General features: G+C 39.3%; 1 protein-coding gene across 6 annotated transcripts in view; it reads right to left on the bottom strand.

The window, feature by feature from the left end:
- GRM7 (glutamate metabotropic receptor 7) overlaps nt 1-14,039 on the bottom strand; it is a 1,037,525-nt gene extending 1,023,486 nt beyond the window's left edge. For all 6 annotated transcript variants that reach the window (XR_007951116.1, XR_007951117.1, XM_051981322.1 and 3 more), the window contains exon 1: nt 13,265-14,039. Coding sequence is in view for 4 of the 6 variants with exons in the window: in XM_051981322.1 (XP_051837282.1) it covers nt 13,265-13,942 (678 nt within the window). In the remaining 2 variants the exon portion in view is untranslated. The remainder of the gene's footprint in view (nt 1-13,264) is intronic.
- Between the last annotated feature and the right edge of the window lie 1,669 nt (nt 14,040-15,708).

Genomic DNA, 15,708 nt, shown 5'->3' with positions numbered 1-15,708 from the left:
TATAAGTCTCTGCAGTTGATGAAGTGAAATTAATCAATCAATATATTGGAATTATTGTAGAGTGGATAACTGCTCAAGTTGGATTTGCTGACTTCTGAAATCCCTTCCAACTCTAATATTCCTTCATCTAATCTGTTAAATATTATTGTTAAATATTTGTTGTGCCAGGCATTGTGCTAAGCAATAGAGATACAAATTTAAAAATAAATAGTCCCTGCCCTCAGTGGGCTTGCAATCTCAATCTAGTCCAGGATTATGTTGGCAAAGGAGACTGCAAAAGACAAGATATAATTGTCTTCTTGGCATGATAGATAAAACATATTGCCAGATAGAAGAAGTTAATAATCAATGAACATTTATTTGGCACCTTCTATTTGTTGAGTGTCTGGTAGCTATCTCACTTTGATTAAGTCATTTTATCTCTCTCAGCTTCAGCTTCTTTATGTACAAAATGAGGGGTAACATAGTCTTCTTCCACTTTAAATATCTATGTTTCTTTTATTTCTATGTTTACAATATGCACTATATATCAGTTACACCTACTTCAGAAAGTCAGACAATGATAATTCCTAATAAATGAATAATAGAGAAAAAATAAAATGCAATCAGCAGGCATCTCTCCATTCTTTGTGCAGAAAGCAGAGGATTTAGCCTCAACTGATGTCCTATTTCCTGATTACCAAACATGGAAACATTGTAGGATGAGTTTTGCAATTTCTTAGCAATTTTCCTTCCACTGGTTCTGTGACTTGTGAATAGCCCCTCAAAGTTCATATTTTAGAGAAATATGTCCTCTTTACACATCAATCCCATTTTATGTGCTTTCTATAAATTCATCATCTGATAGTTACACATTATCCAGGACAAGTGGACAGAGTTGGGATGCTACATCCCCTTTCAACAGTATTAGAAACACCAGAGTACGTATGTCCTGCACTAGTCTCACTGAATGGAGGTTTAGGTATTAACTTTTAGTAGAAAGAAAATCTGAGAATGCCTAGTATAAATCTTTATGTAAGACACAGTGTAGACTATGCAAAGTAAAAATGCAAGCTATCAGTTCACATTCCATATAGATTGACTTGGTTTATAGACTTAGTCAAATAACTGGCCCTAAGTCTTTTTTTGTGAAATGAATGTATTGAACTAGATAATTTCTTAAACTCACTCCAGTTCTAATGATCTATGACACTATTTCCTTACTTATATTTGCATTCCTATATGTTACTTTTATTTTAGATTACTGTACAGCTATCTATATCTGTACTAATTTGTTTAGTAAACTACTGAAAAATATAAACTTTTCTAAGTATAAGGGAATTATACTTTGATAAAGAGAAGCTTCAAATTTCAGAGTGAGAGAAATGGATCAGAAAAAATAACTGAAGAAGCAAGTTTGAAAGAAAATATATCCACATGTAGTAGAAATAGAAAAAGTAAAAACTGTAAATAATACAAAACTAAAAGTATTAGACTCAAAGTTCATTTACAGAAGACTGTCTTCATTGGTAGAAATTGATTATTCAATACTTCATGCCAGAGTCAAGGGAATAAGTCGATGAGAGGAAGGGTTGAGTTGATTGATGAAATCTTGGAAGAGAATAGATGGCTTCTTCAAGAAAAAAAAAATATTCTCCCAGATTCTTTCAAGGAAAGGTCTTTGAAGGGAGATAAAAATACTGGGGAAAAGTCTCAATATAGAGGAAGGTTACTTCTGTCATATCTCTCATCTTAACATACTACATATGCAAGACACAGTGTAGACTATGCAAAGTAAAAATGCAAGCTATCAGTTCACATTCCATATAGTATAGGGATTCCCTACACTAAAGACTTGGTCAACTGAGCTTTCTGTTAAGATACCTCACTGTCAATGGGAGGGTTCTATTACTCTGTCAATTGTCTAGTATAATCTCTGTATAGCATGTTTGATTTCTGTTTGCTCTGAGATTGGAAAAATGGGTTTACTATTATTCTCTGTTTGTGATCTTTGTCAGTAACATTGGGAATCAAATCTTTGATACAAAGCCTAGGAGACTCTTTCTTTATAGGACAGTGATCAGGAATATGCCTTGAAACGAGAAAATTATTTCATCCAATCTAACAATTTTTAAAGCAGCTATTAGAGAAAAATTTAGCCCTATACCTCCCTCTCTGAGCAGAAGAGACTTAATAGTCTTATGGTCCTACAGCCTTGCTCTCCCTGCTGGCAGAAATCAGTATCTCTAGAAGATAAGTGCATGCATAATGAAGACTAAAGATAAATTTTCATGTCTCTCTGTGAGTCACTTCTAGATATGTCCATATGGGCACATAAAAGCTACCTATGTTGGCAATAGCATACATACATTTATGTTTTCCAAGTTTCATTCCTGACTTTCCCCCAGAATTTGTCTAAAATGTCCCAGAAACCTCTTCAACATAAATTCAATCCCTTCTTGGAATTTTTACAAGTATCTCCACACTTGTAATCTCACCTTCTGATTGTCCAATTCTTTCCAGTACTCCATTTTAAAGAGGATGCTTGGTCCTGTCTTGCCTTTATTCCTCTCTGGGCCATGCAGTCCTGACATTTTGGATTTTGCCTATATATATATATATGCTTGTATTTGTATTCTTAGGGCTAGTATAATTCCTGGAATAGATCAAGGTTTAATAAATGTCTGTTGACTTCTTGACTTGATAACCTACCTAAAGAAATGATTTCTTTCCCCTTTGGGGAGAAGGGAAATTAAGTATTGACCCCCAAATACAATAGCTTCTGGGGATCTTTAGAAGGAAAGTAAAAGAAAACAAATCAAAATAAAACAAACAATGGGAATAAGAAAATAAAGTCTAGCAGTTCTTGCTTTTGGCCATTGTACAGGTTGTATAGTATATAGAGTGTTGGATTTGGATTCAGGAAAATCTGAGTTCAAATCCTGCCTCAGGCTCTTACTAGCTATATGACCTTAAAGAAATCATTTTATGGTTTATCTTACAAATGAGGGTAATAATAGCACCATCTCCTTTACAAGACTGGTGTGATGATCAAATCAAATGAGAAATTACATGTAAAGTAGTTTGCAAATCTTAAAGCACCATATGTCACTGGTTATTTATTTATTTATTTGTTTGTTTGTTTATTTATTTATTTTTTGGCCTTAGCTCATACAGTGTAATCTTCCTTCCTTAGATTTCTAGGAGTTTTGCACAGCTTAGTAATATATGTCAAATCACTTCCATCCAGAATCTTCTCAAGCCTGACAAATTTTCCACAAATATTTCACACTGGTCAACAGTGAATTGTTCAATTTCGCTATATATGCCATCATCAAAATGACCTCCCCAAATACACAAGAAGGAGTTGCTCCCCAGAGAATTATATAACTGTACCATTTATCAGGACGTTTAATTTTTAAAAGGTATTTCTCCATTTTTTTTTTTGAAAAGAAACATTTACGCAAAATAGGAAATTATAGGTTATTTTCATTCTATCTATCCGGGATTTCCTAATATCAGATTTCTGAAATCATGAGCTTTCTAATGTGGCACCATGACAATCTACACACAAAAGTAATGTCCCTTGCTTAGAGTCCTTAAGCCAGCATGTCCCAAATACTTTTCTTTTCACATAATCAGCCTAAGTCTATCTGAGTAGGAGGAATAAGTAGAGATAAGATAGTTGCTGCATATAGCTAAAGTTAATGGAGACCTCACTGTAAGTCCATAATTATACCCACTTTCCTAGTCCAAACAATCCTACTCATTATCATCAAGGTAGAAAGTATTAAGATCCATGAGTGCACATGTACATTTTTATAAAAATGGTTGTATACTCACATTCTCAACCTTTTTTTTTTTTTTTTTTTTAAGAAGGATCATAAAGACACTTCTAACTCCAATCATCTTCCTCTGCCACATGCCTAAACATTCCATATGGAAGGTAAAAGTATACAATACACTGGAGTCTTAAAATAATTCTCAGAAGTGACAGCCAAGAATGGTATTCAGACCATTTTTAAGGAAAAGACTTTCTGCATGTTTCCTTGGCATCCTCTATTCCTTCTTTTTAAACATGAAGAAATAGAGGCCCAGAAAAGTTAAATATCTTTATTAAAGTCTAGGACTTTTTACATAATACCTGACTATCTACATACATACCCATTTCAGGTTAGAGAGAGGAAGATGTGCGTGTTTGTCTTTATACATACGTGCATGAAAACATGTATTGTACATGGTTTGCATGCTCACAGATACATTCATTTGTGCACAATGTGTACATGTATGTGTATACACACACACATCATTGTCTCTATTTCTCTATCATGTATCTATCCATCACCAGAGACATATCCTCAAGGCAATAAAATGACAATAAAAAATGAATTACTTTCATAAATACAAAAATACTAGTAAATATTTTTTCAGGTTTTCTTGAAAGGAGTTTTATGACTCTAATAGATCTAAGAATGCAATACATTCATCTCTTCAGTAGAAAGCAGTTTGGTATAATGGACAGAATACTAGACTTGCAAACAGGAAGACTTGGGTTGAAATCTTGTTTCAAATTACTAATTATTGTTCTCTGGACAACTCATTTAGTCACCCTCATCAGTCCTCATTTTCTTCTTTGTAAAAGGATGGTGATAATAATAGCACTATTTCAGAGTTATTGTAAAAATCAAAGTATTTATGTGTGTATGTATACATATATACACATAAATTTATCAAAACATGAATGCATATATATGTATGTATGTATATAAAAATATACATACATACATATATGTATGAAACATTTAAAGGAATATAGAAATATTGACTATTGTTCTCCACTGTCCCAGCAATGCAAGAATACAATTGCAAACAGTCATTTTTGGAACAAAGTGCTAATATGCTACATTTGTGCAAAACTTGGGAAAGTTATTAATGATAGGACAGATTGGCCATTTACTTTTAAAATAAAATATAATTTAATCTCTCAGAACAACCCACAAAAATTATAATGCTATAAATTACATAGAAGTTCCAATCTGCATTCTTTAAATTGACTTTCTTCATTGGGGATTCTATGTAGCAAGGAAATTACAGGTGTATGCTCTCATCAAAGTAGTTATTATTGCTGATACAACTTTCTGAATTTTATAGTTTCAGAGTCATGCCTTTTGCCCTCTGACAATTTCATGATGGATAATTACCTACCAAAACCCAACAAAACAAAACAGATTAAAAAGTCCAATCAATCAAACAGAAATATGAGTGAATAGAAGGGAAAAATAATTTACCAATAACTCAAGCAATTCTATTTTCAAAGCTAGGAGAGTTGCTTCGACGTAACCCAGGGTTGCTGAAACAAGCATAATCTGTCTTCCATACCCAACCCATTTCAGATTGCATATTCTCCACTCAAATATTTGGTTTGTCAAACCTTTAATAATATCTTTTTTACCCTGTTTGATTAAGGGACACCAGAAGAAGAATGCCTTTCTACCAGCCCTTGCTACTAGACAAAAGTATGCAGAGCTATGGAACTGATGATTTGGATAAGCAAATGCTACTTCTTTCAAAATTAAACATTTGGCTTATATCATAGAGTGGTTATAGAAAGGAAATAATACCTAACATAACTTTTCTTGATTTCATCTCTTTCCACAGCCTCTTATTTTGGCTAACCATTGCCATTTGTGTCCAAGAAGATACATCACTGGGAGAATAGAGGTCAGGGTATTTAAAAAAAAAAACCCAAGAAACATTATTTTCTTCTTGATTTTATTGTACCAACTCTAACAAATTTAATTATATTGGAGAAGTAGTTACACAATTACCTTCTGTTGTGTTCTTCAAGTGCTATATTTTCATAAACTCTACTTCATGCTGCTATCCCTAGAACACTGGAAATGGATGCTTGTTGATATGAAATTTACTATAATTGCACTGAAAATATAGCTTACATAATTATAGTGCTAAGAAGAAATTCTAGATGTGTAAAGACCACATGGTCAAGTATTTTTAGTACAAGTACATACTTGGTCCAATTTCTGCAACCCAGAGGAAAATGGGACAGGATTTTGGATAAATCCCAAAGACTTCTCTGATCCAGAAAACTGTATCTGTGAACTCCCAAGATACTGTTGACATCTGAGCCTCTATGTCTAGGTCACCCAAGTAGCACAAAGCTAGAATTGAAGATCAAATATCTCTGGAAGTGTCTATGCTGACAAAGTTCAGTATAAAATAGAATAATTATTTGCAGGAATTTATTTGAAGCTAGTGGCACACTCTATATTAATGAATCAAAAAACTCTTCCCCCCATTTGAATAGAAAACTTTAGTTACAAAGCTGGTTTTTTGAACTACCTTTTGTGTAGGTATGTTTAATACACACACATTCATATACATGTGTGTTATATAAATATACAATATGTGTTCATATATAACATATACATTTTTAGATATATACATAATATCAAACAGGATATATTGCCTTGGAAGGCACATAACAAACTTTCTCTAAATAAAAGACAATGCCCTTACAATGATTCTATTATCACTTAGCCTTAATCTAGAAAATTAAGCTATATTTCTCAAAGCCAATAGGGAAAATTTAATTAATACATGTGAAATTTCTCTTAGGTGCTAGTCATGGGGGAGGGTACAAGGTAAAACCAAATTTAAAATCTGAAAACTGAGATCTTTATCTTCCACTCTTAGTATCATTGTATCTTGGAAGTTCAGCTGTGAAACAAACTTATGAAAAATCCACTCATCTATGACTTAGAAGATAAATCTTTAAGAATTGCACGAGCTTCACTGAGAAAAGTTCCATAAAGGGGGCATGTGAACAGTGACCTTCTTGACTCCAGCTTTAGCACTCTATCCACTATATACTGAAACCTCTCCTTCCAGAGAGTATGTACAGGTTTAGAGCTGAGAGGCATCCCAGAAGCCTTCAATCCAATGTGCTTCATTTTCCTGCATGACTTGCCCAAGGTTTCATGGATAATAAAAGAGCAGGGACAATATTAGAATTAAGAGTATATGGCTCCAAATTCAATGGACTTTTTTTTCTGTATTATGCTGGCTACTCTGATCAATTACATATTATTTTCTCCTTGAAAACTTTTACTATTTCCTCATGCTTAAAATCATTTATGGTTTTTCTAAGACTAAACAAGAAAGAATGCTTAATTGTTACATTCACAAATGCAATATTATAATCCAAGCACAATAATAAATAATCTCCTAAATATTATTCAAAAACTAATTTATAACCTTCTCTAAGGAATAAAAGGGTGTAGTTGAAGAAAGGAGAAGTACATTGTTGAAAGATGGAAAGTAACCAATTATAAACTATTAAATGGAATTATTTAATATCAAGAAGTGAAATGATCCATTAAACTGGAAACTCTCCCATCCCATTGCCCACACAAATTCTAATGTTGCTTTTCAGAAAATACTTCTAGGCCTGCATTAATTTGACTTTTGAAAACTACATTGATATGTTCTTTACATTTCTCATATTAATTTCAGTGATGGATTTAATGACTTAGGGCTATGGGAAGAGTAAAATGAATGAAATGAAGCTTAGGAATTATCATCAAGTTCTATAAGGATTGAAAATGATCAAGAGTAGCCATTCATTAGTCTATTTGGAGCAAGGTTTATTATCCCAAGACCAAAAAATTCTGCTTTAAGATAATAGTGAACACAGTTTGAACATGAAGGTTTTTAGGCTCAAGTTTTTATGAAGTTGTGATGTTAATCTCTTTATAGCAACTGAAACAAAGTGCTACTTATATTTTCAAATTGCTGAAAGTTACTTAGCTCAATAGACACAGTCAAAAGATGTATGCAATTATTAGTGTTACTGTAGGAAGTTGGAGAAAGTTGTGACTTTTGCATATAACCCTTTCTCCATGTAATATGCCATTGTACCAAAAAGAACACTAAACTAGGAAACAGATCACATAGGCTAACATCAGAGAAGTGTCTCTTCTACTTGGGAGCCAGATGACTTTAGCCAAATGTCTTTAGTTATACTTTTGCATCTTGAATTTTTCCTCCATAAAATGAAATAGGGTGTGATCTCAAAGGTTCCTTATAATTATAATATGCTATTATTGCTTTATTTTTATTATTATTATTATTATTTGTATCCTTAATGGTACAGTAAATAGAGCACTGGGATCAGATTCCAAAAGTTCAAATTGAACCTCAGATATTTACTAGCTTTGTGACTCTGGGCACCTCAATACTGTTTTTCTTTACTTTCTCTGGAAAATGAGCTAGAGAGGGAAATAGCAGACCATTCCAGCATATTTGCCAAGAAAGCCCAAAGTGAGAAGTTGGAACGAACTGAAATGATTGAATAATAATAATAACTGTGCCAAGATTATCTTTACCTATTGAAATCTTACCTTTCTTTTAAACTCCAATGTGAATATTACCTCCTCCAAAAAGCCTTCCCAAGTTCTGTTCTCCATTCCCCATCTTTCTTCTTGAATATCATACAACACTTTGTTTTGCAGCTTTTGTATATAGTACTCATAGGATATTGTGTCTTATGTCTTTCCCTACTAGATTGTAAACTCTATGAAGGCTGAGTTTTTGACTTGAATTTCCATATAGTAGATGTTAAATGAATATTTTTCTCAAAGCAAATGATCCCCATAGGTATGCATATAAATGTACAAATGAACACAGTACCTTTAGTTATGTTTTTTGGTGATTGGTTCCTTCCTTTTCTGCTCTTTTTAAAAACTGCCCCTTTATAAAATTCCCACTCACCATCTGCTTGTAAATTTTCTGAAACACAGTAACTATTGAGCCAGAGATGGCTTTGGAGACTATTCCAAATGGCATTAACACCCGTATTTATAAAACTTAAAGATGAGTCGAGTCAAACTTTAAGCATTTTTTCTTTTCCCCACTATAGCTATTCCATAACAGTCCCAGGTGTCTGGTTTTATCCAATTACATACAATTTAGTAAAAGCAAAGGAAGCAAAAGAAAAACTACTTATATATAAAATATTCCCCCAAAGGCAATGATTGCCTTCCAGCTGCAGTGGATAGTTGAGAAACTTTGGTCGATTTAGAAACATAGTCCATTTATGGTTTCAAGGCCACGTGCTTGTATTGCCAATAAAGTATTGCTAACATGGCTCTATTGGCCACTTTTAGAAGAATTTTAGATTTTAGAAGAAAAATGGAAGTGAATAAGATTCACTTCCATGACCATAGTTAGGATGAGTTGCTCCTTATGAAATTCTTGTACATTATGAATTTCAGATGAAGCAAGGATAATTTATACTCTCAGAATATTTTTCCCCAATACAATAAAAGAGAAAAAAGCTTTGAATAAAAATGTCCCCATTATTCTACACTACTAATATATCTTACTTGTGCCACATAAAACAATGGTCATGGGTTATTTATCTTTCAGTTACTATATTATATAACCTCTCGATCTCTAAGTCATACCCATGCAATTATCTATTTAAAAAAAAAACATGCTATTCACAGTCAATATTAATTTAGTTTTTAATCTTATTTGGCATTAACAATGCATTATTTGACCAAAGCTGTTGCCTCTTCCATTTTGATTTTGTAAATAAATCTCTCCCAAATTCCTCTCTGATGTTTTGTAAAAAGCTGAAAAGACATCGCAGTCTGCTGTATGGCAATCATCAAATAAGGATGCAATGACTGTATTCTTCCTGGCATGGCCCTATAGCCTCATATTAATTTCATTATCCTCAAGTTCTTAGGATTAAAAGGCTCACTGAATGTGATTCCCTCCTGTAGACATGTCATTTTCAAGCTAGCTCTGCATCTGTGTGGAGGAGACAGATGACTGGTTCAGTTCAAATCTAGGGTCTGACACCAGCAGGCAAAATAGAGAAATGGTAATTAGCCAAGTCTTAAAGTCTGCACAGTAGCTCTGGCCAGGGAAGTCACAAGTTCCGTAGGTCCTGATATACCAAAAGGAACACTGTATCAATCTCTGGGAAAGGGTATAGCATTTTCTATTAGCTCTGATATTATCTCATCATCTTTCCTAAAATTTTACATCCCACCCTATAGCAGGAATCTCAGGGTCCTACATTGTCTGCTCTTTCCACACTGGACATTATCCTACCACAAATTCAAATTTTAAGAAGTGGCAAACAAGTTGAAAAAGATCCCTAAAATGAACCTACAAAAACAAACTTTGATTTGGGGATCCCAGAACACAATTCCTCCTTGAGGTTTCTTTAATGTAGGACAATCTTAATTGAGATAAACCCCTGAGTCCCTGAGAAGATACTGCCTGCCATCCTTTCCCTCTCCTTCTAATTGATTGTGCCTTTGAAAGATGAGTCTGTTTACCACTGTCTTTCTGCATTATACTTCTCAGTTCATTTTGCTCACAGAGCCTGAGAAAGCCCAGAAGAATAGAGGACTTGGCCAGGAATAGCCCATTTTCAAAGTGCAAAAGGTCACCTGAACTCACCCTTTTTGATAGCTTTTTCTTGTTGTTTCAGAGGGAGCTGGACAATGGTTAACAAGAAATACACCTACATGAATAATTAAATCCAGCTTGTACCATGGAGATCCAAGCTACAAGTTGTCGCATTCCTTCTACCTCCAGCCAGCTCCCCCTTTCTCTACATGCAGGTGAAAGCAGGGGATCTTTCTCCCACAAAAAGCCTCAGCTGCTCAATCCAGTGTGAATAGCTGCAATTTGCAAATTAGAGAAAAATTACAGTGTTTACTACTATATCTTTTTTGTCTCCACCCACATCATTACCAGTGGTATTTGTTTCCATTTCTTTTCAGCCAGAGAGAGAGAGAGAGAGAGAGAGAGAGAGAGAGAGAGAGAGGGAGGTGTGTGTGTATGTGTGTGTGTGTGTGTGTGTGTGTGTGTGTGTGTGTGTGTGTGCACATGAGTGTTGCTAGTTGGGCCAAATCGGGCCAAATTGCTGAGAAAGGCTGTTTCTTGAGGAGTCCTTTTTTAGTTGATAGAAGAGAAATAAGACCTCTCTGGATGTATGGAGGCAACATACAGTTTCCAACAACACTCAGATTCCCTCCTTTGCTTTCACATTTTATTCTATTCACAGATACAGGCCCACTCTGCAGCATTATCCCAAAGTGGTTTAAAGAGGCAAAGAGACTCCTCCCCCCAACCCTCCAAAAAAGTGAACCAGCTCTCTCTCTCTCTCTCTCTCTCTCTCTCTCTCTCTCTCTCTCTCTCTCTCTCTCTCTCCTCTCAGCATCTAGGAATCCCAAAAAGAAAAGGGAATTCCACAAAAGGTTTCCTGTTCTTTCCCGTTTCTTTCTCTAAATGGCCCTCAAATCTTACAGCTCTCTGGCTCAGTCCTCTCTTGAACAGTTCCCACGATTTCCCTATTTCTTTCTTTAAGCTGTTAGCACAGAGTGGTAGAATTCATATGTCTAGAGTCCAAATTACCTCCTTTTACAAAGAATCAGCTTTTCGAAGGTGTTACAGTTAAGAATGTGACAACAGGAATAAGGAGCTAGCCAGAATTGGGATGGATGGTGGGGCAGGGAATACATCCAGAAACAGGCTGTGGCTCTGGGCTGCCAGTCTCCCGGGGTGTAAACAGAACTTAATTCTTGAGATGGTGTCTTGACAGGCTACATTTCATAAGAGCGAGAGCTAGAGAGAGCCCTTTTAGAGGTATCTAGGCAGGAAAGATCGACTTCTTGAAGACATTGTCTTCGGGAACTGTGCGAGAAAAAGGATGAGTATTTCTGTGTTTTGGCTTAATCATGATAGAAGTAGAGGAATTGACTGCAAGATAGGAAGAATGCAATTTATTGGAAAAGTTAAGGGGGAGAGAGAGAAAGAGAGAGAGAGAGAGAGAGAGAGAGAGAGAGAGAGAGAGAGAGAGAGAGAGAGAGAGAGAGAATTCTTAATGGTTTCTATGTTGAGTTCCATAGAGCAGGCTGATGGGCTAACAGATACTTAGTCAAAGACAACAGGGTGTGTGTGTGTGTGTATTGCGGGGAGTGGGGTAGGCAGGCAGAAATGAATACTGCAGTATAACCCCCACACCTCTAACCCTATCCTTCCAACCTTTCAGAAAACGGGCTTTCATAGCATTTTATCAATCGGGTACTCGTGCTCAGAGACGGAAACCCGATGTGGGAAAGACACAGTCATCTCCTCACAACGCATACTTCAGTGGCTCCCTACGTGCCTCCATCGGTCACCAGCTAGCCCGGTGAATTTTACTTAAGACTTCCCGGCTGCAGGGAGTGGGACTAAGGATGGGACTGGGAGAGGAGGAGTGTTTGAAGGACTTTCCGCCCACTATAGAATGATGCACAGGAAAATGAGTGGAAGTAGGCTCTTAGTGTAGAATTAATAAATATTATCTGCAATTATCATGAGCTCATTTCTGAATTGGACAGAGCTAAGTGCAGAGGTTTGACAAGTGACAGGGCTCTATATCCGATCTAGGAAGATGAAGTTGCCTATAGCTAGCCCACCAGGGTGTGACATAGCGGAGGAGGCAATGGGGTTGTTTCTTTCCCCTCTCTATTTGCCCTGCCTGCTGGCCCTCTCCCTCCGCGCCCGGTTCTGATTCATCCCAAGCCCGGCGAAGAAGCTTCAGGGCTGGCCATTAGATCCTACCGAGACATTACTCGGGAATCTTCCTGGTGTTATAAGAACGCCTCAGCTGAGAGATTTCGGCGCTGTCCAGGGCTGAAGAGAAGTGTACTCCCAACAATTCTCTAAGGAAACAATCCTGGAAGGAGACTGGGATGAGGGGCTGTGGGAATGGGGAAAGGGGCACTGAAGAAGGAACAGTTGTCATCTTCGTTTCATCTTTAATATTCCCTGTGTGGCACCAGTTCACGAGGAACTCCCAGCACCCTGACAGGCACGCGAGCAGATGATATTTCACTCGAATGCAAACCTATTTAAATCAGCTCCTCGTTTTATCCCCTAGATTGCTTCTTGTAAATAGGGCAATAAATCCAGAGATGGTGGAGGAGAGAGGGAGAGAAAGATAAGGAAGCATCAGAGAGAAGGGATACAGGAAGGAGGAAAGAGGAAGACTAGAACGATTCCTCCCCTTCTGGGGAGGAACCCGCTCAGGCACTCAAAGGAGAATTAAGTGAGTTGAGATCCCATCCCCCGCGGAGTCCCCGCAAGCGAGCAGGCAGAGAAGCGCTGAGCAGCTCACTCCATCCCCACTGCCGGGTTTACGACGGGAGGCGCAGAGACCGACCCGAGCCTTTTTTCACACTAATGTTGGGAACCCTACCTGAAACAGCCTTAAGATGTTAGCTACCATGATGGACACGGAACTCCCAGAAGCCCCGATCACTCCCACTACTTTCTCCGGCTTCACGAAGACTGGCGGCTCGCCGTTTGTGCAGCGCACGTCGGAGGTGTCCTTTTGGATGAGCGCCTGGACGAAAGTGAGCGACTGCTCCAGCGCGTAAGTGTCCCTGGAACAAGTGTCCAGGATCCGCGCGCCCAGCGTGACATTGGGTAACAGCTCCGGATCGCTGTTGATCTGGTCCAGGGCGTAGAGCATCGCTTCCAGCCTGTGGATCCCGTTCTCCTTCTTGATGTCCCCGCATGGCACGCCTGTGGGACCTTTGGCATGCACCGGGAAGAGTCCTCCTAGGGTGATGTCCCCCTCGAGCCGGATGGAGTGCGGGGCATACATCTCTTGGCCTTGCGCCGCGGCGGCAGCGGCCAGGAGCACCTCCAGCAAACAACAGGGCAACTTCATCAAAGTCAGGAGATGGAACAGTCTTCCCAGCTGGAGCATGGTGTTGGAGCGGTTGGGGCCGCCGCTGCTGCTGAGGCTGCTTCTGCGGTGGTGGTGGCGGTGGCGGAGGCGGCCCCGGCCCCGGCCCCGGCGGCTGTAGCGAGTGCTGCGATGCCCAGGTGCCCTGCTCTGGCCAGCTGGGGCCCCCGAGGTCTCCTTCATGCAAAGCAGGGGGGCTGTCTGGGGAACTAAAGACACGACGGGGGTGTCCCGTGTTGCCTCCCAAGCTAGGGCGCACTGCGCTCCTGCTTGCTGTCTCTCTCTCTCCCTCTCTCTTTCTCTCTCTAGCTCTCACTCTCTCCTTCTCCTCCTCGCCGTGCTCCCCAGCAGCACAGCACTGGGGAGAGGGAAGGGATTGCTATCGCTTTAAATGGTCGTTCGACTCCCTCTCTTCCACAGCCTCCTCCTCCTCCTCCTCCCACTCCCTCCTCCCCTCCCCTCTCCACCCTTCCCTGACTCCCCCCTCCCTCTCGGGTTTGCATCATCACGCAGGGAGGGGCTGCGTGCTGAGGTAATGGGGAGGTGGGTGGGCAGCAGCTAGGGTGGGTAAGGGGAGAAAGAGCAGCTGGTCAGTCAGTAGCCGAGATGCCTAGGTAGACTAGGTACTGGAGGGTCGAGGCTGCCTCCTCGTGCGTGCCTGTGCCATACAGGATAGGACTTTCAGACTCAACTCTCCATCTCCATCCCACTCGGCCCTGATGCTGCAGGGGGCGGGTGGAGTTTGCCCCGGGGAAGAACGTTGAGTTGCTGTCTTGCTCCTGGGGCTTCGGGGCCAGGAGCTTAAAGCCTGGGAGAAACAGAACCTCTCTTTCGAGCTCTCAACCAGTCCTACCCTGTGCCTGGTTGCCAGGAGCCCGGAGGAAAGCAAAGGACCGAGAGTATGAGGAAGCTGTTGTGAGACGGGGAGAGTGTAAAGGCTGTGGTCCCATCTCCTGCCTCCACTGGATGATTCTGACTGGAGAGCGCGCGCGCAACACACACACACACACACACACACACACACACACACACACACACACACACACACACACACCTCCCCCTCTTTCAAAGGAAAGACTACCCAAAGTCTCCCTGGTTGTAAAGGACTTCGGCTGCCTTACAATCTGTGCGTTTGACATGTTACATTGCGCTACCAGTGGCATCCGCAATTAATCCCATGCCCATAAAAAGCGACGCTTCGAGGGGACGTGGAAGTGTCTCCTTCCCTTCTTTCCCCTGATTCTAGGCAAGTACTAAGCTAGAACTTTCTTAATCGTCCCTAACAAATTTATATTTTATACTTCAGCTGGAAACTTCTTCTGGACGGCATAATCCAAGCCCCTCTTCTTTCAGTGAGAAAGTGGGTTAAGGAGCTGGTCATAGAAGTGAGCAAAGGTGAAAGAAAGGAAGGAGAGAAAGGCCCCGTGGAGTTTGCAATCATATCTGATTATTTAGTAAAACCCCACCTCAACCCCGGCCCGCACCCCGCAATGTACAACGAAAGGAAGGTATTGCTGTTGGATAGATGTCATTTCCATTCATGCAGCCGGTAGGTGCTACAGGGTAGGGAGATTTACCTTCCACAAAAGGTTTGCGGGTACATACTTGTTCTACAGGACACATAGTTCTTTTCTTTTCTCCATGGACGAGCAGACACGGTGGTTGAGGTAATACAGGAGCAACAGGTGTCACTAAATGTACTCCGACAGAGAAGTATTATTTCCCTTTTTTCGGTACTGACTCCAGAGAGATTATTTAAGAAATTATTGATGCTTGAGTGGTAAGGTGGTGCAGTGACTAGGGAGTAGCCTTTTCAGTGCCAGAGTCGTGGGTTTGAGTTTTGTTTCTGACACGAATTTATTTTTCTCAAAGTGGGAGCCTGAGTATCTACTAGTTTACTACCCTATCCCACCTCCAACTAAAATTAGGGAACAACTGCTGATCTACTC

The sequence above is a fragment of the Antechinus flavipes genome, chromosome 1, assembly GCF_016432865.1.
Source record: "Antechinus flavipes isolate AdamAnt ecotype Samford, QLD, Australia chromosome 1, AdamAnt_v2, whole genome shotgun sequence".
Taxonomy (NCBI): Eukaryota; Metazoa; Chordata; class Mammalia; order Dasyuromorphia; family Dasyuridae; genus Antechinus; species Antechinus flavipes.
The sequence above is the reverse complement of the archived record's forward strand: the minus strand, read 5'-3'. Positions and strand labels throughout refer to the sequence as shown.